Raw genomic sequence first — 26439 nt, forward strand, 5'->3', positions numbered from 1 at the left:
TTAGAATGTCGTATGGCAGATTAAACAACTTAAAAAGGCCAATTGGTCAAATGACAAATTACTTCGGGTCACTCCCAACCTTATTACTTAGTGTTATCGTCTGGCTTTAAGTATCTATTTTAAAAATCACATTTCCAAAATAATAATATTAACTGTAAAGTTAGTGTTTCCTGTATAAAAACAAAAGGAATGAAAATAAAAAGGCAGGAACAATAAAATTCTCAGGTCCACACAATCTGATCTCAGGCATTAGACATTGCATCGACTTTTTAAAAAGTAAATGTCAACAGTTGTGTAAAAGTTATATTTAAGGACACAAACATAAAACAACATACCTCTCTCAGGATAGGATCTGATATAGAGCTTAGGTTGACAGTGCCTTCATATGTCAAATAGTAGAATATGTTGAGAGCTCGAACAGCTTCAGGACCCTGCTGCTTGTAGCCAAATATAAGATCAATCCACTGGTGGAGCTGGCAAGAAACAAATTCACTTTCCAAGGCCTGCAACAAAGGTAGAAAGACATTGTGAACAATGTATTGAAATGAAAAAAATAAATACAAAACACTATGATTAAACAACATATATATACAGCTTGGGCAAAAATTAAGAGACCACCACATTAAAACCCTGTCATGGGCAGCCCATACTCCAGACCTGAATCCCACTGAAAACCTCTGGAATGTTATCAAGAGGATGATGGATAGTCACAAACCATCAAATAAAGAAGAACTGCTTACATTTTTCCGCCAGGAGCAGTGTGGAAGACTGGTGGAAAGCATGCCAAGATGCATGAAAGCTGTTTTTAAAAATCATGGTTATTCCACAAAATATTGATTTCAGAACTCTTCCTAAGTTAAAACATTAGTATTGTTGTTTCTAAATGACTATGAACTTGTTTTCTTTGCATTATTTGAGGTCTGAAAGCACTGTTTTTTTTTGCCATTTTGACCATTTTTCTTTTTCAGAAAAAAAAAAAATATTGCTTGGAAAATCGGTGACATGTCAAAAGTGTATAGACTAAAAGAACAATTTACATTTTACTCAAAACTATACCTACAGTATAAAGAGAAAAATCAGACAAACTGAATATTTGAAAGTGGTCTCAATTTTTGCCAGAGCTGTAAATATCAATATATGTAGACTGTGAGCCCTCGCGGGCAGGGTCCTCTCTCCTCCTGCACCAGTTAAGGTTACTGTACTCGTTTTTGTTATGTACACCCCTCCTCACATGTAAAGCACCATGGAATAAATGGCGCTATAATGAGAATAAATAATATGTCTGTATATGTTTATATTAGTTGGAGAAACTGAAGGTATACAAAAATTCTTCCAGTCTACGATGATCTGACTCTGAAAATGTTTTTTTGGTCTCTTGTAAGCTATATTTATTTTTTATTTGCTCCTGGATGGGAGCATACAACTTACAAATAAATAACTGGCTACATAACATCATAAAGATTTTACAAATTCAGGAGGCAGTGTACTAGGATTGAAGACATGAAAGACTTTACACCAGTCCATTTAGAAACTACAAAATGTTTTAAAACTTTAATATAGTGTGGGATTTCAGCTTAAAGCAGCACACTCTGACGTTTTTATGTTTTATTTCACCACTGGAATGGTATCACTAATGTATGTTCCCTGCCCCTAGTAATATGCTAACCAGCCACCATCTTCTGTTCTCGGCACCATCCCATTTGTCTTTTGCGAGATCACTCCAGTGTTTGTTGGGTGGACCAGAAGTCCCTTCTCAATGTACGTCTAGTCTATGAGAGCCAGAACCAGGCTCCCAGTCTTGAGCCTCATTCAGACGTCCAATTATTCTCGCGAACGAGAGAAATGAACCGATTATTTTGATCAGAGTTTGTTCAGTGTGGTCCAAGTGTCACCTCGTATGTGGAAGAAAAACGTTTCTCCACCTTCTCTAAAAGGTATCATACCCACAAGATTCCTATTTTGTTTCTCTCACTGAGAGCACTTTATATATTTTTTTTCTACTGGCCAACACGGTACCAAACCACTTTTTTCGTTCCACCTTCTCCTACGCAACAGTCCTTGAAAATTGAACCGCACTCGGCATAGATTTGCAATGCTGATACTGATCCGACCCTTGGATCATAATCGGACATATCTGTGCAAGTTTCCTCAGACTCCTCAGTCTGTAAAGTATCAACGACATATGAATAGTCCCACAGAATAACACAGGTATTAGTGCTAGCTGTAAAAACCATGGACAACACTAGTAAAAATTGTGAAAATTGGATGTCTAAAGGAGGCCTTGCATTGAGACCTTGTGACTGTTAGCTATGCATTTCAGTCAGTCAGGAACTGTGGTCGCAAGATGGTGGAACTGGACAGGTGTGGTGTGCGTCTGAAAGAGCACAAGATGTGGGCTGGTAAGTATATAACTAGGGGTATAGAACATTCATTAGTGACACCACTCCAGAGGTAAAATAACAAAATTCCAGAGTGGGACTTTTATTTAACGGAAATGTTATTTCTGAGATGTCTTAGAAGGAAAATGAAGAGCAAAAGTGCAAAAAGGGTTTTATCAGGTATTAAAGGGTGCAGCGGAGGGCAAGGATTTGCACAGAAATATTAGAGTTTTGAGAACATCAGCTGCTGCAGATCCACGGTATTAAAAAACCATAGATGACCAAAAAAAAGAAAATAAGAATAGGTGGTTCTTCTGCATTGCTGATGAAAACCAAGAATATTCTAGGTGATTCCATAAAAACTTGATGCAGTTCTATTATTTACATGTTTCAAAATCATCAGATTTCTTCATCAGGATACAAAGCACACTCTGTGAAGCAATCACAGTGAAGCAGGCAGGATTATTGTTGTTGTTTAATCATGTAGTGCTATTTTATTCCACAATGTTGATTTTACGCAGTGAAAGTCGTGAGTGTTCATTATTTAGAAAGTTGGACAAAAATGTGGCAAAGACGTCCATTGAGTGAAGCTGAAATGGAAAAGCTTGCCAACACCTCAGATTCTGAAGAGGATATCCAAATGGAGAAAGTGTACGAAGATAAGGACCACATAAGCAGCTGGAAAAGGGATTATGAGAATTCTGATTCTGAAGTTGAATCTGATGAGGCACGATACTCAGACAACTAGTCCGATGTAACAAATTCAGTCTACAAACAAAAATTTATTAGAGAAGTTTGGAATAAATTGATATGCTTCCAAAATTATACACTGCTCCAAAAAATAAAGGGAACACTTAAACAACAGAATATAACTCCAAGTATATCAAACTTCTGTGAAATCAAACTGAAGCAACACTGTTTGACAATCAATTTCACATGCTGTTGTGCAAATGGAATAGACAACAGAAATTATTGGCAAATATCAAGACACTCAATAAAGGAGTGGTTCTGCACAGGGCTGTTGAGTCGGAGTCGTGGAGTTGGTGCTCATTTTGGTGGAGTCTGAGTCGGTATAAAATGGACCGACTCCTAAAATATATAATAAATTGGGTACAGTAATTCAATGCAGAATGTGCTGATTTTTTTTTTTTCATAGGAATTTGGGAAAGTTATGAAATGTCCTATAAATGGCTGTTCTATTCCTAATCTAAGGCTACATTCACGCACAGCATTTTTCCTGCGTTTTTTGAGGATACGTTTTTCAGCTGCAAAAGCAGACCAGCTTTTTAAAAAACTGCATCACCTGAAAGGTTTTTGAGCTCATAGATAATGTTTTCAATAGCAAAAGCAGATTAGAAATCTGCTCTATCAATTTATCCATATCTGTCTATCCATATAATATCTTATCTGTACCAAAAAGAATGAAAGCCGGGTAGCACACGGACTAAAGGCCCCTTTACATTTAGCGATGCACCAGCGATCCAACCAGCGATCCGACCCGGTCAGGATCGCTGGTGCATCGCTAAATGATCGCTAGTGAGCTTTCACACCTGAAGATCTCACAGCGATTCAGCAGCGACGCAGCGCACGATACTCACTTTTCACACACAGCGATCCTGACGTCCTCCCGCCCGCCTCCACGCGTCGCTCGTCGGCGCCAGCAGGAAGCCCAGCAGGAAGCGGACGACGAGAAATGGAATGGGACATTCTCGCGCGATCAGCGATGGACAGCGGGGGAGCCGGTCGGAGGTAAGTATCACACACAGCGATATCGCTATAACGTCACAAAATCGGTGACGTTATAGCGATATCGCTATGTGTAAAACCCCCTTAACACTCTTTTTTTTTCAGCACCAGTCAGGTACACCTCATAGCTGCCCAAAAGGATGCCCAGTAACACATCAACATCAATTGATAGTTGGAATAAATAGACTTCATTCATCACCACATCTTCTTAAGGTGCAGGCTTTATTTTCAAGTGTAGGGGTGTGCAGTATGAGGTTCTGCAGCAGCTGAGGTGTGCAGTATGAGGGTCTGCGGAACAGTATGAGGCTCTGCCCCGCCCCCAAGGTTTGATCCTGGCTACACCCATGGTGTGAATGTAGCCTGAGGATCTAGGCTGTCTTAGCTGAGATAAGTCATAGATAGATATACGGTACATATAGATAGATAGATACACACACACACAATACACACACGCATATATATATATATATATATATATATATATATATATATATATATATATATATGAACAACGACAAAGCAAAGTCCAGCAATAACGTGAGCAATCCAGGATGCTGTTAAAAAATTTTTTCTTTTTATTCATAAATCTATTAAAATGCAATGGTCCAAGCAGTTCAAAACAGCAATAACGCAGGAAAGTCGTGCAGATAGGACTTGTCCTATCTGCACGACTTTCCTGCGTTATTGCTGTTTTGAACTGCTTGGACCATTGCATTTTAATGGATTTATGAATAAAAAGAAAAAAAATTTTAACAGCATCCTGGATTGCTCACGTTATTGCTGGACTTTGCTTTGTCGTTGTTCACATTTGTATGGATGGACTCCTACATCCAGATCCGGGCACAACGGAGTTAACCAGGTCAGCTGAGGTTCCAGGTGGTTCACAGGAGTGAGCTGGTCTACATTGTTGGATTTATATATATATATATATATATATATATATATATATATATATATATATATATATATATATACACATACATACACACACACAGTACAGACCAAAAGTTTGGACACACCTCATTCAAGAGCTTTATTTTCATGACTATGAAAATTGTAGATTCACTCTGAAGGCATCAAAACTATGAATTAACACATGCGAAATTATATATTTAACAAAAAAGTGTGAAACAACTGAAAATACTGTATGTCTTATATTCTAGGTTCTTCAAAGTTGCCACCTTTTGCTTTGATTACTGCTTTGCACACTCTTAGCATTCTCTTGATGAGCTTCGAGAGGTAGTCACCGGAAATGGTTTTCACTTCACAGGTGTGCCCTGTCAGGTTTAATAAGTGGGATTTCTTGCCTTATAAATGGGGTTGGGACCATCAGTTGTGTTGTGCAGAAGTCTGGTGGATACACAGATGATAGTCCTACTGAACAGACTGTTAGAATTTGTATTATGACAAGAAAAAAGCAGCTAAGTAAAGAAAAACGAGTGGCCATCATTACTTTAAGAAATGAAGGTCAGTTAGTCCGAAAAATTGGGAAAACTTTGAAAGTGTCCCCAAGTGCAGTGGCAAAAAAACAAAAACCATCAAGCGCTACAAAGAAACTTGCTCACATGAGGACCGCACCAGGAAAGGAAGACCAAGAGTCACCTCTTGCTGCGGAGGATAAGTTCATCCGAGTCACCAGCCTCAGAAATCGCAGGTTAACAGCAGCTCAGATTAGAGACCAGGTCAATGCTACACAGAGTTCTAGCAGCAGACATTTCTACAACAACTGTTAAGGAGAGACTTTGTGCAGCAGGCCTTCATGGTAAAATAGCTGCTAGGAAACCACTGCTAAGGACAGGCAACAAGCAGAAGAGATTTGTTTGGGCTAAAGAACATAATGAATGGACATTAGACCAGTGGAAATCTGTGCTTTGGTCTGATGAGTCCAAATATGAGATCTTTGGTTCCACCGTGTCTTTGTGCGATGCAGAAAAGGTGAACGGATGGATTTTACATGCCTGGTTCCCACCGTGAAGCATGGAGGAGGAGGTGTGATGGTGCTTTGCTGGTGACACTGTTGGGGATTTATTCAAAGTTGAAGGCATACTGAACCAGCATGGCTACCACAGCATCTTGCAGCGGCATGCTATTGCATCCGGTTTGCGTTTAGTTGGACCATCATTTATTTTTCAACAGGACAATGACCCCAAACACACCTCCAGGCTGTGTAAGGGCTATTTGACCAAGAAGGAGAGTGATGGGGTGCTACGCCAGATGACTTGGCCTTCACAGTCACCAGACATTAACCCAATCGAGATGGTGTGGGGTGAGCTGGACCGCAGAGTGAAGGCAAAAGGGCCAACAAGTGCTAAGCATCTCTGGGAACTCCTTCAAGACTGTTGGAAGACCATATTCTGGTAATTATCTCTTGAAGCTCATCAAGAGAATGCAAAGAGTGTGCAAAGCAGTAATCAAAGCAAAAGGTGGCTACTTTGAAGAACCTAGAATATAAGACATTTTCAGTTGTTTCACACTTTTTTGTTAATTATATAATTCCACATGTGTTAATTCATAGTTTTGATGCCTTCAGAGTGAATCTACAATTTCATAGTCATGAAAATAAAGAAAACTCTTTGAATGAGAAGGTGTGTTCAAACTTTTGGTCTGTACTGTATATATGTAATCAATATTATATAGTGTATTACATATTTACAATTTATTACAGTTTGTGTTCTAAAGTTGTATTCCAATAAATATATATTATGCTCTAATATCTTGATTATTGTATCATAAAAATGATTAAATGTCTGATGTTCACATTGTACTACAAGACATTTTTCACTTAAATATAAGCAATATATGTGGGAGTCAGAGTCGGTGAAAGGGAAATTGAGGCGTTGGAGTCACAGGTTTGGCTTACCGACCCCACAGCCCTGGTTCTGCAGGTGGGGACCACAGACCACATCTTAGTACCAATGCTTTCTGGCTGATGTTTTGGTCACTTTTGAAGGTTGGTTGTGCTTTCACACTTGTGGTAGCATGAGACGGACTCTGCAACCCACACAAGTGGCTCAGGTAGTGCAGCTCATCCAGGATGGCACATCAATGCGAGCTGTGGCAAGAAGGTTTGCTGTGTCTGTCAGCGTAGTGTCCGGAGGCTGGAGGTGCTACCAGGAGACAGGAGAATACACCAGGAGACATGGAGGGGGCTGTAGGAGGGCAACAACCCAGCAGCAGGACCGCTACCTCAGCCTCTGTGCAAGGAGGAACAGGAGGAGCACTGCCAGAGCCCTGCAAAATGACCTCCAGCAGGCCACAAATGTGTATGTGTCTGCACAAATGGTTAGAAATAGACTCCATGTGGATGGTCTGAGTGCCCGATGTCCACAGATGGGGGTTATGCTCACAGCCCAACACAGCGCAACCCCATTCAGTACCGGCGGCATTTAAAGGTAGAGTCCCTCATTTATGAATAGTGCGGCTTTTATGATTTTGTAATTCCTGTTTGATCCATTTTACTCGGGCACTATGCAATCATGTCTGTATCCCATTTAATCTGTGCACATTGACACACTTTACTTATTTATTTTTTGAATATATTTTTGCACATAGCACATGCACTTTTATATATACAGTATAATCACACACTGTAGTGACATGTTGAAGATTGTGATTACTTGTTTTATATATTCATGTAAAAAGTTTTTTTTTGCACTCTCCCTTTATATACCTAATTTATGTTTGATTCTTACACATTCGTTGTGGTATTTTATGTTTTTTGGAATCTTATGGCTGCATATTTATTGGGACTTTTTATCTATAATTGACTTATGAAAGATATTTATTTTTTACCTTTTATGCCTATCTATTTGGTAAAGATATTTTACATTTTACTGTATCTTCAATAATTATTTCCTATAGGGCCAGAAAATACAGGCACTGTGTTTGGGTATCACCCCCATTGCCATTGGTTGTACTCTTTTTGTATATTAATATATTTTTGTGATTATATCTTACATGCCTTCTTTGTCCATCTTTGTGGGGATTCTACAGACTTTCTGATCTTTTGGGTGGTTTCCACCTCTATAAGCACTGGTGTCAATATATATTTTATTTATTATTGATATATATTCCATATAGTTCTCATTTCATTGGGGCTTAATATACAGTGGGGCAAAAAAGTATTTAGTCAGTCAGCAATAGTGCAAGTTCCACCACTTAAAAAGATGAGAGGTGTCTGTAATTTACATCATAGGTAGACCTCAACTATGGGAGACAAACTGAGAAAAAAAAATCCAGAAAATCACATTGTCTGTTTTTTTTTCATTTTATTTGCATATTATGGTGGAAAATAAGTATTTGGTCAGAAACAAGCAATCAAGATTTCTGGCTCTCACAGACCTGTAACTTCTTCTTTAAGAGTCTCCTCTTTCCTCCACTCATTACCTGTAGTAATGGCACCTGTTTAAACTTGTTATCAGTATAAAAAGACACCTGTGCACACCCTCAAACAGTCTGACTCCAAACTCCACTATGGTGAAGACCAAAGAGCTGTCAAAGGACACCAGAAACAAAATTGTAGCCCTGCACCAGGCTGGGAAGACTGAATCTGCAATAGCCAACCAGCTTGGAGTGAAGAAATCAACTGTGGGAGCAATAATTAGAAAATGGAAGACATACAAGACCACTGATAATCTCCCTCGATCTGGTGCTCCACGCAAAATCCCACCCCGTGGGGTCAGAATGATCACAAGAACGGTGAGCAAAAATCCCAGAACCACGCGGGGGGACCTAGTGAATGAACTGCAGAGAGCTGGGACCAATGTAACAAGGCCTACCATAAGTAACACACTACGCCACCATGGACTCAGATCCTGCAGTGCCAGACGTGTCCCACTGCTTAAGCCTGTACATGTCCGGGCCCGTCTGAAGTTTGCTAGAGAGCATTTGGATGATCCAGAGGAGTTTTGGGAGAATGTCCTATGGTCTGATGAAACCAAACTGGAACTGTTTGGTAGAAACACAACTTGTCGTGTTTGGAGGAAAAAGAATACTGAGTTGCATCCATGAAACACCATACCTACTGTAAAGCATGGTGGTGGAAACATCATGCTTTGGGGCTGTTTCTCTGCAAAGGGGCCAGGACGACTGATCCGGGTGCATGAAAGAATGAATGGGGCCATGTATCGTGAGATTTTGAGTGCAAACCTCCTTCCATCAGCAAGGGCATTGAAGATGAAACGTGGCTGGGTCTTTCAACATGACAATGATCCAAAGCACACCGCCAGGGCAACGAAGGAGTGACTTCGTAAGAAGCATTTCAAGGTCCTGGAGTGGCCTAGCCAGTCTCCAGATCTCAACCCTATAGAAAACCTTTGGAGGGAGTTGAAAGTCCGTGTTGCCATGCGAAAAACCAAAAACATCACTGCTCTAGAGGAGATCTGCATGGAGGAATGGGGAATGAAAAAAAAAACAGACAATGTGATTTTCTGGATTTTTTTTTCTCAGTTTGTCTCCCATAGTTGAGGTCTACCTATGATGTAAATTACAGACGCCTCTCATCTTTTTAAGTGGTGGAACTTGCACTATTGCTGACTGACTAAATACTTTTTTGCCCCACTGTATTGGTTAAAAGGTTAAAACTCTGGTGGACTGGCTAAGGTTTTCTGAGGCAAACCCACGCTACACAAACCCACCCCTACAAAAAAAAGCACTCCTAAATCTAAATGCTCCCCTCTCTGATGAGCCGCACAATGTGCCTAAATTGCAGTCATCCAATTTCATTTAAGAAGTGCGTGTCTGTAGAAGCACAAACTAGGCACAATATATGTGTACCAAACTAGCATATAAGCAATTTTCATTTTGCAATACACAATACAAGCCTTTTTTCTAGAAAACCACCCATGGGACCAAAAATAGTCAGTGGACCCAGAGATAAATTGAAGTGTATAAATTCCAAAACATGATCTTTTTTTTATTTTTTAGGGGGGATGGGGGGGGGGTGTAATTTTTTTGGCATGTTGGGGGTTTTGCAATTAGTTCCCACAATTTACATCAGCAAAATCTGAGCTTCAAAATTCAGATAGTGCTTATTACCTTTTAAAGCGAACCTGTCAGCATGATTTTCTAAGTAAACTACAGACACTGTCAGGTTGGCGCTGTTACACTGATTAAAATTATACATACTGTGAAGAAATCTTATTGTGCAATCAGTAGTAGATTTCGTAACAAACAGGCAATCCCCACATGTATTCAGGCTGTCTAGCAGCCGCAAATCATGCAGCTGCGGCGACACAAACTAAATCTCCGAGCACATCCAAATACCCAGAGAACACCTGAGCATGCTTGGAAAACTCGAGTAACGAGCATAGTTGCTCATCACTAGTAATCAGTGTTAGAAGTTTTCAGTTAATGATATGCAAATGCTCTGGGGCAGGACTGTAGGCAGAGTCTTATCTTCCTGCTCTAAGCCAGAGAAACCAAGGTAAGACCTGATGCCCTGAAGCACAAACAGTCTGTCTCTATGATGAGGAATACAGATGGATCTCACAAAATTAGAATATCATCAAAAAGTTAATTTATTTCAGTTCTTCAATCCAAAAAAGTGAAACTCATATTATATAGAGTCATTACAAACAGAAGGATCTATTTCAAGTGCTTATTTCTGTTAATGTTGATGATTATGGCTTACAGCCAATGAAAACTCAAAAGTCATTATCTCAGTAAATTAGAATACTTTATAACACCAGATTGAAAAGAGGATTTTAAAATCCAAAATGTTGGCCTACAGTAATATATGTTCAGTAAATGCACTCAAAATACTTGGTTGGGGCTCCTTTTGCATCAATTACTGCATCAATGCGGCGTGGCATGGAGGCGATCAGTCTGTGGCACTGCTGAGGGGTTATGAAAGCCCAAGATGCTTTGATAGCAGCCTTCAGCTCGTCTGCATTGTTGGGTCTGGTGTCTCTCATCTTCGTCTTCACAATACCCCACAGATTCTCTATAGGGTTAACGTTAGACGAGTTTGCTGGCCAATCAAACCATAGATGTCCATTAAGTTACGTGTAATAATGAGAAATGACACAGGGACAAAGTATTGAACATGCTTACTGTAATTTTTTTTTACAATCAAATTATTTTTATTGACAAACTCCAAATACAAAATTTCCATATTTCAAACAACAAATTACGGTACATAATTCCATAGTAAAAAACATAATAAACAAAGTATCCAATTCCCTAACTAATCCTAAACCCAAATCCCTACTGCAATTTAATACTTTGTACAAAAGTTTTTGTTGGTGATGACAGCCTCAAGACGCCTCCTGTATGAAGAGAAACTAGCCGCATGCATTGCTCAGGTGACATTTTGGCCCATTCTTCCACACAAACACTCTTCTAATCCTGAAGGTTCCAGGGGCTCTGTGTATGAACTCTGAGCTTTAGTTCCTTTCATAAATTTTCTATTGGATATAGATAGGTGATTGACTGGGCCATTCTTGCAGCTTTATTTTCTTTCCCTGAAACCAAGTGAAAATTTCCATGGCTGTCTGTTTGAAATCATTGATATATGCAGAAAAACAGCATTATATCATGATGTTCCTACCGCCAAACTTCACCGTTGGTATGGTTGGTGTTTTTGGGGTGAAATGAAGTGCCTTTTGGCATCCAAACATGAAGTTTATTGCATCCAAAGAGTTCAATTTTGGTCTCATCAGACTTGACTGTATTCTCTCAGGGAGTTTTGTGTGTTGAGCGTGCATACAGGCCATGGAGGTTAATTGCACTGCTCATTGTAGGTCTTTCTGTAGTTCTCCACAGATGGTGCTTGGATCTGATACAACTCTTCTATATCTGTTTTCACTCCTCTGTCTGAATTCTTGCGGTGAGCACTTGGTTGTGGCTGGTTTATGGTGAAAATAATGTTCTTTCCACTTCTGAATTATGGCCGCAACAGGGCTCACTGGAACTTTTAGCAGTTTAGAAATTCTTCTGTAACCATTGCTATCAGTATGTTTTGCAACAATAAGGCTGTGAAGGTCTTTTGACAGCTCACTGTTTTTACACATCACAAGATGTTTGTTGTGTGGTACCTTGGTAATGAGTAGAGTTGAACGAATTTGATCAGGTCCCTGCTTATTCGGCAAGCTATACCGCTTGCCGAATAAGCTGCACAAGGAACCCGGATACATGGAGCTTGCCCCGGCTAGTCAGCCAACACACAGGCTCTCCGTGCATGTGCTGTAACAGTGACACAGCCACGACACATGCAGCTGCGGCACGGGACAGCTGATCAGCTGGCATACTCCATGTATCCGGGTTCCTTCTGCAGTCTATTTGGCAAGCGCTATAGCTTGCCGAATGAGCAAGAACACGATCAAATTTGCTCAACTCTAGCAAAGAGACACCTTTTTATAGGTCATCATTTGAACCAGCTTATATTATTTTTCACTAAGTGGCAGAATTGCTTTCTAATTACTGATAGATTTCAGCTAGTGTTATGACAGTCCATGGCATTTTGCACCTGTCTTTCTTCAGACGCTAAATACTTTTTCCCAGTGTCTTATCTTCCAAAAGGTAGGGGAGAAAACAAGGGGAACTGCTACCTTGGATCTAATCCTTATAAACAGGGAAGAAATGGTTGAGGAGGTAAAAGCGGCTGGGACCCTAGGAGGTAGCGACCATGCTATTTTAGAATTTTGGATAACTAGAGGAGGAAGACCTGTGAAGACTTAGACGTCAAGGTTAGATTTCAGAAAGGCAGATTTTAAGGGATTCAGAAAGAGAATTGGAGGGATCCAATGGCTGGATATCCTTAAAGACAAAAATGTCCAGGAAGGATGGGAAATCTTGAAAAATTAAATTCTCAAAGCACAATTGTTAACAATTCCGAAAAGAGGGAAGAATAGGAAGCATTTAAGGAAGCCAGGATGGATGAACACAGAACTTAAGCACATGCTAAAAAGGAAGAAAAAAATGTTTACAAAATGGAAAGAGGGAGGCATGTCTAATGAAGAATATAATGCTGTCTGCAGAACCTGCAGGGCACAAATTAGATTTGCTAAAGCTGACAATGAATTGAGGCTTGCAAGAGATGTCAAAAGCAATAATAAAGGATTTTGGGGATATGTCAAAAGTAAAAGAAAAGTCAAAGATGCTATAGGATTTTTACAGGATGAAAATGATGAAATGATAAGACAGGATGTTGAGAAGGCCGAACTTTTAAATTCCTATTTTGCATCTGTTTTCTCTCAGAAAGGAAATGTAACATCAACTGTTCTTCACTGTACTATTAAGGGAATAGAAGAATCCAGGATATCTATAAACAGAAAGATAGTGAGGAAACACTTAGCTAACCTAAATGAATTCAAGTCTCCAGGTCCAGATGAATTACACCCCAGAGTACTGAAGGAGATAGCAGAAGAAATTTTTGAACCCCTCTCCATAATCTTTGAAAATTCTTGGAGAACAGGAGAAGACCCAGAAGACTGGAGAAGAGCAAATGTTGATCCTATCTTCAAAAAGGGGAAGAAGGCGGACCCAGGCAACTATAGGCCGGTGAGTCTGACTTCTATACCAGGAAAGATCTTTGAGCAAATTATTAAACAACATGTATGTCAGTACCTGGATAAGAATGAAGTGATTAAACAGAGTCAGCATGGGTTTGTAACTAATAAGTCATGTCAGGCTAACTTAATTTCCTTCTATGACGGAATCACTGATTGGGTGGATGAAGGAAATGCTGTAGATATAGTATATCTTGACTTCAGCAAAGTATTTGACAAAGTATCTCATACAATCCTTATTGAAAAAATGACTAAGTATGGAATGGACAAGGCAACTGTTAGGTGGATTCATAACTGGCTTAGTGATCGGATCCAAAGAGTGGTCGTAAATGGCTGCACATCCAGTTGGAAGAATGTCTCAAGTGGGGTACCACAGGGCTCTGTCCTGGGCCCTGTATTGTTCAACATCTTTATCAACGATTTAGATGAAGGAATTGAGGGTAAACTGATTAAATTTGCTGATGACACAAAGCTAGGAGGGATAGCTAATACTAGAGAAGAGAGGATTCAAAAAGATAAGAATAAACTGGAGAAGTGGGCAGCAACTAACAGAATGGTTTTTAACAGGGAAAAATGCAAAGTACTACATCTAGGCAATAAAAATGAAAAAAGCATATACAGAATGGGAGGAATAGGGCTAAGCAACAGCACATGTGAAAAAGACTTGGGTATACTAATAGATCACAGACTGAATATGAGTCAACAGTGTGATGCAGCAGCAAAAAAGGCAAATGCAATTCTAGGATGTATTAACAGAAGCATACAGTCTAGATCACGTGAAGTCATTATTTCCCTCTACTCCTCTTTGGTCAGACCACATCTGGAATATTGTGTCCAGTTTTGGGCACCACATTTTAAAAAAGACATCAACAAACTGGAGCAAGTTCAGAAAAGAGCGACCAGAATGGTGACCGGTCTGCAAACCCTGTCTTATGAGGAAAGGTTGCAGGATTTGGGAATGTTTAGTTTGCAAAAGAGAAGACTGAGAGGAGACTTAATAGCTGTCTACAAATATCTAAAGGGCTGTCACATTGTAGAAGGATCATCTTTATTCTCATTTGCACAAGGAAAGACTAGAAGCAATGGGATGAAACTGAATGGGAGGAGACACAGATTAGATATTAGAAAAAACTTTTTGACAGGTAGAGTGATCAATGAGTGGAACAAGCTGCCACGAGAAGTGGTGAGTTCTCCTTCAATGGATGTCTTCAAAGAGGCTGGACAGACATCTGACAGGGATGATTTAGCGAATCCTGCTTTGAGCAGGGGGTTGACCAGATGGCCCAGGAGGTCCCTTCCAACTCTACGATTCTATGATTCTTATTATTACACATAACTTAGTTTATAGACATCTATGGTTTGATCTTTTTGCCTGTGCGGACAGGATGGGTTGTTACCGACACCTAGTGAGAATTTCATGTCAAGAGCACCTTTAGAAACATTTACTGAGTGACGTGTTCAATACTTCAAAACTTACTTCACCTGCTGCATGCATCTATATCTCATATACTGTATATCTATATGGAGTGGAATCTAATTATTCCATGAAGGTAGGTTGTTATGCATATAGGAGTATTCCGCCACTTAAAATGAAGTAATTTGTACTTGGGAGGACTTAATTTTTGCTTTTCAGCAGTACGTCTCTATGCTTGTTAATTATCCCCTTTATGATGGAGCCTTTTTTCGTTTTTATATTTGTTTTTCGCTCCCCTTCTTCCCAGAGCCATAAATTTTTTTATTTTTCTATCAATAAGGCCATGTGACGGCTTGTTTTTTTACGGAACAAGTGGTACTTTTGAATGACACCATTGGTTTTACCATATCATGTACTCAAAAATGGGAATAAAAGTGCAATTCCACAACTGTTTTTTTTTTACCATGTTCACCAAATGCTAAAACTGACCTACCATTATGATTCTCCAGGCCATTATGAGTTCATATACACAAAACATGTCTAGGTTCTTTTTTATTTAAGTGGTGAAAAAAAAAAATCGAAAGTTTGTTAAAAAAAAAAAAAATTGTGTAATTTTCGGAGACCTGTAGCTTCTAAATTTTTCAGGAACTGCGGCCGGTTGAGGGCTTATTTTTTGCATGCCAAGCTGTTTTTAATTATACCATTTTGGTGTGTATGTGATCTTTTGATTGCCCGTTATTGCATTTTAATGCAATGTTGCGGCGATCACAAAAAGGTAATTCTGGGGTTTTGACTTTTTTACGCTACGCCATTTACCGTTCGGATTAATTCTTTTTATAGCTTGATAGATCAATTGATTGTGAACGCGCCGTTACCCAATACATGTCTGTTTGATTTTGTTTTATTTTGAATGTTGCGAAAGGGAGGTGATTTGAATTTTTATATATTTTTTAAAAAACTTTTTTTTTTTTTTTTTACTTTTGGCATTTTTCAATAATATCCATGGGAGAATAGAAGCTGCCATAACCCAATCAGCTCTTCTACAGTGATGTGCAAATTAATTGGGACAAAGCATTTTTTTAAGTAAAATTGTAAGCTGGTTACCAGTCAGTGATTCAAACCAGTTTTAACTGCTTTGAACAGGTGTGAGTGCCTGTTCAAAGCAGTTAAAACTGGTTTGAATCACTGACTGGTAACCAACTTACGATTTTACTTAAAAAAAATGCTTTGTCCCAATTTGCACAGCACTGTATATACAGGCGATGATCAGAGAACCCGTATGTGGAAGAATTACTGACTTGCTATGAGCGCCAGACACCGGGCGGCGCTTATAGTAATCCAGCAGTGACAACCACAGAGGTCTTCTGGAGACCTCTGGTTGTCATGCCAACCCATCGGTAACCTGCGATCACGTGACAGGGTCACCAATGGACGGGATTTCCAGCGCACTTGCCAGAAGCGCGCGTTTAACGCCACTGTCAGAGAATGACAGCGGCATTTAACTAGTTAACAGCCGTGGGTGGAATTGCAATTCCACCCGCAGCTGTTAGCTGGTTTGAACAGCTGACATGAGCCGGGAAAAATGTGGGCTCAGAGTCAGAGCCCACAACAAAGGGGGAGACACGACATGCACAGTACATGTTGTGAAGGGGTTAAGCTATGTCTAGTGAATGTTTTGGTAGTCACTGGAATATGTAAAAATCATTACAATTACTACCACATAAAGCGACATATATCAGAATTGAAAAATAGAACTTAGTCATTAAGGCCAGAAGTGTCTCGGTCCTTAACGACAGTGGGTGTTACGCTCTCACCCTGACAGGTTGGCGAGAGCACGGAAGGTGTAGCCCCACTGTGCCACAAACCAGACTACCCTGGAAGGGGTGTTATGAATGAGTCACCGAAGGAGGAAAAAACAAAAATTCAAGCTAAGTCCAGAAAACTGGAGAGGTTGGTAGCTATCGGATTGCAGACCCCTGATCCTATCCACAACAACTAACAGTAGCCGTGGGGGGTTCCTACGATGCCCTAGACCCCTCGATCACAGCCGGAGAACTAAATAGGCCGAAAGAAAGGGGAAATCTAAACTGCCCCAGAGCAGACCCCAAAGCAATAGGCAGCCCCCAACATATAATGACGGTGAAGCAAGATGAAAACACTAACACAGATAGAAAGACAGGTTGAGCAAACGATGGGGCCCAAGCTAACTAAAAAGCACAGGATAGAAAAGCTGCTGTCAGCAATCCGTAAAAAACCCTACCAAAAAATGTCCCAACCGTCTGATAGGAAAAACAGGCCCTGAAGTCGCTAGGACTTCAAAATGACTATATCAGCACTCAGGTAAATTCTGAAGACAGAGCAAAGAGAAAAACTGATCAGAGACAAAAATGGAACTCAGCACACCCCCGACCGAGGATGGCTGAAACAAGGAAAACAAAACCAAAACTAATAAGTTCAATAGCAGAGCAAAAACTTATCTTTGGGAAGCAGGAGTCAGACTGGTCTCCAAGAATCCAGCAGAGAAATCACCAGCGACTCAGAAGGGCGTCGGCTGCCTTATATCCAGTCAGAAGTTCCTGTTACCCAGTCATCATCTACCAGACCAGGTGTTTGGTAATTAGCCTCACTACCTTCCTTCACCAGAAGAGGGAGTTCATCAGACATCGACGGTGAAGGGGAAAATGAACTCACAACAAAGGGGTGTTACTAAGCAGCTACCTTGGTGTTCACTGGAGCATCTGATGGTGAGGTCAGGCTTGTGCGGCAGGTAGCTGCCAGGTACCACTACTCCAGGGTGGTGTCTGGCTGTGTCTGCTGATCCCACTGGGGGACGGAACGCTAGGTCAGGAACAGGTTCGACTGGCAGACAGGCGGGCACGGCTGAGACACTGGCAGGCGGACACGGCTGGCACAACAGGTATTGACTAGGTAGGGACAGGAATATGGGCAGGTTTATGGAACCAGGTAGGGACCTGTTCAGACTGGAAGGCTTATAGCAACAGGTAGGGACCTGTTCAGACTGGAGGAACTGGAGCTAATTTGGGAGCAAGTACAGGCTGGTAGGACAAAGGTCCGCAGGATGCGGAACAGAAAAAGAGCAGAACTGCAAGGTTGCGGAGCAGAGAAGAGCCGAAAGGTTGCAGAGCAAGTGCTGAGTAGTACCACAGGGATGCTGAGTAGTACCGCAGGGATGCGGAGCAGGGCAGAACCGCAGGGATGCAGAGCAGAGCAAAACCGCAGAGATGCGGAGCAGGGCAAAACTGCAGGGATGCAGAGCAGGGCAGAACCGCAAGGAGCAGAGCAGGAAAGAACCCGCAAGCAGCGGAGCAGGACAGAACCGCAAGGAGCAGAGCAAGGCAGAACCGCAAGGAGCAGAGCAAGGCAGAACCGCAAGGTGGGGAGCAAGGCAGAACCGCAAGGTGGGGAACAAGGCAGAACCGCAAGGTGGGGAGCAAGGCAGAAATGCAAGGTGCGGAGCGAGAACAAGGAGGAACCTCAAGGTACGGAGCAAGAGCAAAGCGGAACCAAAAGGTACAGAGCGAGAGCAAAGCGGTACCGCAAGATGCGGAGCGAGAACAAGGCAGGCAGAGTTATCACGAGGATACACACAGCAGGGTAAGGAAGACAGACAAGGATATAAACAGGTACAGGTTAGGGCTGAGTTCAGACAAGATCAGGAACAGGGACAGGATCTAGGATACAAGAATAGGATATAGTACAGACAAGGACAGAAACGGGAACAGAAACTGGACAAGGACACAGGCCTGAGAATGCAGCCCTCAGGGAGGCTGAAACATAGGACACAAAGCGCACAGTAACAGGTCTGGGAATGCAGCCTCCAGAGAAGGTAGAAACAAGACAGGACCTGGCACCTCAGCAGCAAGAAACTGACTGAGGGAAATAGTTGCTCAGGCAGCCTCCAATGGGGGAGCTGCCTTAAGTACTTGAGGCCTCTTGGCAATTGGTTGGGGACACCCTAGGAAGGTGCACACTGACTCAATAAGAACCAGGGAGTGCCGGTGCCGCCCCCCTATGCACACAGTCAGGAAGTACGTAGAGAGCAGGCAGGAGACGAGAGGCACCCAGCATGGAGCAGGCAGAAGACAGAACTCACAGCATGGCCCAGAGTAGTAAGTTGGTGTGTAAGGCAGGTTGGGGATGGGAGGCCATGCAGTGATACTGGCAGGGTTGTTACAGTGGGATTTTCCTGGCATTTATTTTTTCCTCCCCTTCCCAGAGCCATAATATTTTTTTATTTTTCCATCAATATGGCCATGTGAGGGCTTGTTTTTGTGGTACAAGTTGTAGTTTTGAACGTCACCATTGATTTTATCATATAATATACTGGAAAATGGGAAAAAAATCCAAGTGCGGAGAAATTGCAAAAAAAAGTGCAACTCCACAATTGTTTTTGGAGTTTGTATTTTATACCATGTTCACTAACTGTTAAAACTGACCTGTTATTATTCTCCAGGTCATTACGAGTTTGTAGATACCAAACATGTTTAGATTTTGTTTTATTTAAGTTGTGGAAAAAAAATCCAAAGTTTGTATAAAAAAAATAAAATAAATAGCGCCATTTTGCGAGACTCAATTTTTCAGGATCTGGGGCTGGATGAGGGCTTATTTTTTGGGCACCAAGCTGACATTTTTTATTGATAATGTTCTTGCGCCAAAAAAGTCATTTACTCATCGGTTTAATGGTTGTTATATTTTAATAAAATCAAGTATTTCTTTAGCAGCGATACCAAATGTGTGTATTTTTTATTTTTTTATTGTTTTATTCTGAATGGGGCAAAAGTGGGGTGATTTGAACTTTTATATTTTTTAAAGTACTTTTTACTGGCTTCAATAGTCTCTTTTCCTTAGGAGACTTGAAGCTGTGATGATCCAATCACTTGTGCTACACATAGGCTTGCCATGGGCTAGTAAACATAGGAGGTCTGCAGTTACAAGCATGGGGGTCTTCTTCCAGTTGTCATGTCAACCCATCAGCGCCCTGCGATCATGTGACAGGGGCACCGATAGGTGGTGTTTGTGACGCGTTTCCTCTAGGTGTGAATTAAATGCCACCATTATTTAAACATGCTAACAGCAGCAGGTGGATCACGATTCTACCCCCGTCTGTCAGGGGCACATGACAGCTGATCAAATCAGCTGTCACGTGCAGGAAAAGATGCATGCTCAGCGCCGGATCACAACCTATGACGTACCTATAAGTCACAGGTCATCACAGAGGTTAAGTGTCCCAACATTTTTTTTTTTTTTTTACAAATTATTCATTTTAAATATTGTTAACAAAATCATCATTATGCTTTATTTACCTCCATGTTTACACGTCGTTAGAAAAAAAAATGAAATCTATTTGTTTTATAACTTTGTTTTAAACTGTAAAAGGTTGCGGAATATGTTAGCGCTATATAAAAATAAAGATTATTATTATAGAACTGATAAAATGTTTAGATATTTTCAGAAAGAACATGCAACAATTATATCTTCCTCCAAAACATTTTCCAATGTACAACGCTTGAATAAGCAGCTTGACAATTCTACTGATAATAGGATTACCATTACGGAACAATCAATAACACATATAGATACCCACTCAACTAAAATGATGGACTCCTTTCATTAACAATGACTTGAAAACACAGTCCTAGAGCTGCCACATAAAAACAGCAATTGTCTTAATTTGTGGGTGGCACTCAACACAAAAGCCCTAAATATGTTCAAATTACAGCAGCCGGCTTGATTGTCACTGCAGTCAGATGTCACATTAATGTATGACAAACATTAAACCATACACTTAAATGGCAATTTATATCATTTAAATGTTTACTGCCAGGCCTCTCATTACTCATTTAAATGTGACTTTCTGACAGCCAATTTTGGCTAATTTTCTAAGATACACTTAATTAGAACTTTCAATCAAACACTTTCAGATTTCTAACCTGCTAAAAGGTTTTTGATGCTGGAGAAATAAAAGCAAAAACAAAAATCAGAATTCTATCACTATTTCTAAACACAACAAAAACAGTCTTGGAGGCAAAAAATTCTGAAACCGTGATTTCTATGGAAATTACATTAACTTCAGTTACCGTCTACCATTAACCATGTATTGCTAGCAACTGATAAATTATTTGGCTGAAGAACGCTACCTCCAGCAAGAATATGTGAAAATACATTGTATACACTGGCATATTTAATTAACATGAGCATTATGTAATTTACAACCAGTAATAAACCGAGCTACACAAAGGCCTACCTGTGATAGCTGTACCCATAAAATTCTATATTTAATCCTATTAAAAATTAATCCAAGCATAATTACTTAATATGAGACAGCCGCTAGAGATCTCATAAGTGCACTGCAGGCTATAAAATCATGCACACAGCAAATATAAAGGCAATGCAAATTCTCCACACGCTCCTAGGACTGATTCTTATATTATTGTTCTAAACACAATTTCCAGTATAAATAAAACTTCCCTCAAGGCCACAATCACTCAGTTATCCATGAGTCACGTAGTGTTCTATACATGGTTTTTACCAACAGAACATACACCCATCTGTTACAAGATTCTATGAAGTAGGGGCATATTACATAAGACATACAAAATCATACCCGTAAAAGTTATAACTTTATTAATGTAGATTAAAATCTAGTTCCCAAGCAAAAACAAAAATTGAAAACGAAATTGCACATGTGAAGTGTAAACTATCTGGGTATAACATACATGGGTAATTACAGTCCCTTCCTACCAGTGGAGGATGAAACCCTAGGGGACTCGAATTGGCATGCCCAGATCCACAGCAACTCAGCCTTACTGCCCCTAATTTGACCTAAAAATGGGGGATAGTATAGGTATTTGTCAGTTTGATGATTATATGATAACACATTTTTGTGTCACAGTATAATTGGGATAGTTAGACAACCTTGGTAGACAGCTCCAAAAGTACATGGGCATTTTAATAGACTGTTTAATAAAAATAGGCACAATTGAGAGGAATATTATTAGCCCTGTCACCAGGAGTCCCTCAACCATCTCTCTTCATTAGACCAGTTAGTGCCATCAACATGCATAGGGGACAGTATGTTTAGGAAATTTGAGCCAATAATACGGATATAGGACATTGAAGAACACCATATGGACCAGATCTACAATCAAACTCAATTTCATCAATTCCATGTCTATTCACACTCAAGGGGATACTCTCCCATATTAATGTCTAGAAGTACTTCCCCTACCTACCAGCGGAGGCTGGCACCTTATGGGACACCAATTAGTGCTCCCCGCGCCACGGCACCTCACCATCTCTTTCTCTGGTTTATTCTCTACAGTTGGGGACAGCACAGATATGCATTAATGTGCTTAACCTGGGATTGATCAATCTTTAGCAATGTTGATAGTAAAAAATGGAGGGCAGGGGGACAAACCCTAAACTTCACACTAGACCTCAAGAAGCTTGCATTGTCTCTCTCCACTCTTCCTCCAGACTCTGGACCTTGATTTCCAAGGTCTAGTGTGAAGTATTTACAATCAGTGATGGTCTCAGGAACCATGTCATCTGCTGGTGTAGGTCCCCTGTGTTTTATTTATCAAGACCAAAGTCAGCACAGCCGTCTACCAGGAAATTTTAGAGCACTTAATGCTTCCTCCGCCGACAAACTTTTTGGAGATTGAAATTTCATTCTCCAGCAGGAGTTGGCACCTGTCCACACTGCCAAAAGTACCAACACCTGATTTAAAAACAACAGTTTCACTGTGCTTGATTGGCCAGCAAACTCACCTGACCTTAACCCCACAGAGAATCTATGGGGCATTGTCAAGAGGAAGATGAGAGACACCAGACCCAACAATGCAGACAAGCTGAAGGCTGCTATCAAAGCAACCTGGGCTTCCATAACACCTCAGCAGTGCTACAGGCTGAACGCCTCCATGCCACGCTCTACTTTTGTCTCCTCTGACCAGAGAACATTCTTCCAAAACGTTTTAGGCTTTTTCAGGTCAGTTTTGGCAAACTCCAGCCTGGCTTTTTTTATGTCTCGGGGTAAGAAGTGGGGTCTTCCTGGGTCTCCTACCATACAGTCCTTTTTCATTCAGACGCTGACGGATAGTACAGGTTGACACTGTTGTACCCTCGGACTGCAGGGCAGCTTGAACTTGTTTGGATGTTAGTCGAGGTTCTTTATCCAACATCCGCACAATCTTGCGTTGAAATCTCTTGTCAATTTTTCTTTTCCGTCCACATCTAGGGAGGTTAGCCACAGTGCCATGGGCTTTAAACTTCTTGATGACACTGCGCATGGTAGACACAGTAACATTCAGGTCTTTGGAGATGGACTTGTAGCCTTGAGATTGCTCATGCTTCTTCACAATTTGATTTCTCAAGTCCTCAGACAGTTCTTTGGTCTTCTTTTTTTTCTCCATACTCAATGTGGTACACACAAGGACACAGGACAGAGGTTGAGTCAACTTTAATCCATGTCAACTGGCTGCAAGTGTGATTTAGTTATTGCCAACACCTGTTAGGTGCCACAGGTAAGTTACAGGTGCTGTTAATTACACAAATTAGAGAAGCATCACATGATTTTTTGAACAGTGCCAATACTTTTGACCGCCCTCTTTTTTATGTTTGGTGTGGAATTATATCCAATTTGGCTTTAGGACAATTTTTTTCGTGTTTTTTCATTTAAGACAAATTAAATGAAGATAATAATACCAAAGAATTTGTGTTTGCAATCATTTTCAGGAAGACACTGAGTATTATCTGACAGAATTGCAGGGGTGTCAATACTTTTGGCCATAACTGTATTAATAAATACTGTTTTTATTGTCCATTCTATTGCAGTTGCTGGATGTCTTTCTGCCTTATACCTGATCATTTTCACCCGGGAGGCGGCCTGTGGTCTGTCTGTGCACCAAAACCTTTTTAGACTGAACGATATTTGGATAGGGTGAGCGGATGTTATATTTTTGTTTGCCCCTATTAAAATTCAGTCTGTAGCTTATGTTTTTAATACTGAAATTCCCTTAGTTATTACTGCATCTCATCTCTGCTTAAAGGGAGTGGTATTAATGAAATTACAGAAAGGACTTGTTATCTAAAGCCTGTTTCACACATCCGTTTGTCACCATCTGTCAAAATCCGCAGATTTGCAAAAAAAACCGGATCCGTCATTTTTCTTGGCGGATCTGTTTTTTTCCCCATTGACTTTCATTATCGGCGGATTTTGACTGACAATCGTCCGTTGCATCCGTATTTGTGCGGATCCACCAAAATTTTGGCGTCCGCTGAGATCACCGAACGGACAATGCAATGTTTTTTTGGTGTCCGGATCCGCATTTTTGACTTTTGCTACATGTTTAACCCTGAATCCAGTCTCGTGGCTGGCTGGATGATATCTCTTTCTCTCTCCGGCGATACCTGGTGATTCCCGCGATACGCCGGCCTCTTCATCCCGCGATACCTGGGGATTCCCGCGATACGCCGGCCTCTTCATCCCGCGATTCCTGGGGATTCCCGCGATAGCCAGGCCTCTTCATCCTGCGATACCTGGAGATTCCCGCGATAGCCCGGCCTCTTCATCCCGCTACATCGGCGGTATTTTTTTTCTGCGCGGTTTCTTTAACTTTCCCACATTGGCGGATGCCGGCGCACCAACGATCCGGTGGCTCCCGTTGGTGTTTCCATGGCTACGGATCCGTTCTCCGCCTATTTGGCGGCTGCCAACGGCCGAGAAAAACGTAAGTGTGAAACAGGCTTAAGCAATTCCTTCAGGTGTATTTAAAATTGCAGTTAGTTCGGGCTAGTTACCTAGATACACACATCCATACACATACCTACATATATGTACACTGTGACATAGCGATCACTAGCAGGTTTGGGGTGTACTCGCTTGGCATGCAGGAGGACTGTATTTTCTTAAAAGTTCACCTGGGTTTATTGCTCCATAACCTCAGCAGCACAAAAACAAAGTAAAACAGCTTTTAGATCCGGCAAAACAAAGTAACAATGTCCATAAACAGGGCTTAGCTCCTTCAGGCCTGTGGTCACACAGGTCTCGTTATTTGTCCAGGATTCAGGCCAGGTCCGGAGCCAAACACACACAGTTCCCCAGGCTCAGGGTTACCTGCTTACGAGGTCCACAATTTTCCCAGCCTGGCTTCATATAGGTCCAGTCAGCCCGAACCCTCAGTGCCTTCTGGACTCCACAGGAGCACTCGACTGCTCCAGTCATACAAACGGGTCTCCACAGTCCCTCACTGACTCGGGTCAGTATCACTCTCGGTTGTCAGACCGTCCACTCCAGAGGTATCACACATACCACTCTATTGTGTCCAGCCTGGACACAGGGAAATCTGTCCACCCTGACAGACTCCCACACACTCACTGCCATGTGCTAAACACACCTCTATTACATAGCTTGTAACCAGACCCACAGGTGAGGTACACATCACATGGGCTGGTCACATGGTCATGACCTCACTGCAGGTCCTGACACCTGCAGGTCCTGAAGGAAAACAGGAGTACACTGAGGTAATATGGGTAGCCAGACCCTCCCATCTCTCATAGCTACCCACAACCTGGACCCAAGGGCACCAAACGACATATTAGTGCTCATGTGCACTAAAGACAAAATACTCCGGGTTGCATCGCAGGGAGCACCCATCCCTGTGACGTTACCACCCAATAACCACGTGACCACCAGTCACACACACATACATATGAACACACAGACATACACACATACATAACATATGAACACACAGACAACATATGTACACAAACACATACACACAACATATGAAGACACAGACATACACATACATAACATTTGTTACCACCCACCTTTCGTGTTTTTTTTCTCCTCTTTTTTCCTCATAGATTGTAAGCTTGCGAGCAGGGCCCTCATTCCTCTTGGTATCTGTTATGATCTATGTGATTACTGTTATGCTGTAATGTCTATTGTCTGTACAAGTCCCCTCTGAAATGTAAAGTGCTGCGGAATATGTCGGCGCTATAGAAATAAAATTTATTATATTATTATTATTATAACATATGAACACACAGACATTCACATACATAACATATAAACACAGACAAAAACATACATAACATATGAACACACAGACACACACATATGTACACACAAATATACACACATGCATAACATGTATACACAGATATACACACATACATATGTACACACAGACATACACACATGCATAACATACTGTATGTACACACAATCCCTGATCCCTGAGAAAGGTGCCAGGAAGGGCGCCGAAACGCATAGGAGGAAATAAAGGAATACACTGCTACAACATCTTGTTTCCCAGGTGATTTGTCAATCTCGGCAGCGCGGACTGCAACACACCCTGCTTCC

General features: G+C 41.1%; 1 protein-coding gene across 2 annotated transcripts in view; it reads right to left on the minus strand.

The window, feature by feature from the left end:
* The window catches only part of LRBA (LPS responsive beige-like anchor protein), a 920035-nt gene that overhangs the window by 95445 nt on the left and 798151 nt on the right, over nucleotides 1-26439 (minus strand). For both annotated transcript variants that reach the window (XM_073576254.1, XM_073576253.1), the window contains exon 47: nucleotides 336-503. In XM_073576254.1, the coding sequence (XP_073432355.1) occupies nucleotides 336-503 (168 nt within the window). The remainder of the gene's footprint in view (nucleotides 1-335; nucleotides 504-26439) is intronic.

The sequence above is a fragment of the Dendrobates tinctorius genome, unplaced genomic scaffold (assembly GCF_039654945.1).
Source record: "Dendrobates tinctorius isolate UK_male_01 unplaced genomic scaffold, ASM3965494v1 ptg000008l, whole genome shotgun sequence".
NCBI classification, from domain to species: domain Eukaryota; kingdom Metazoa; phylum Chordata; class Amphibia; order Anura; family Dendrobatidae; genus Dendrobates; species Dendrobates tinctorius.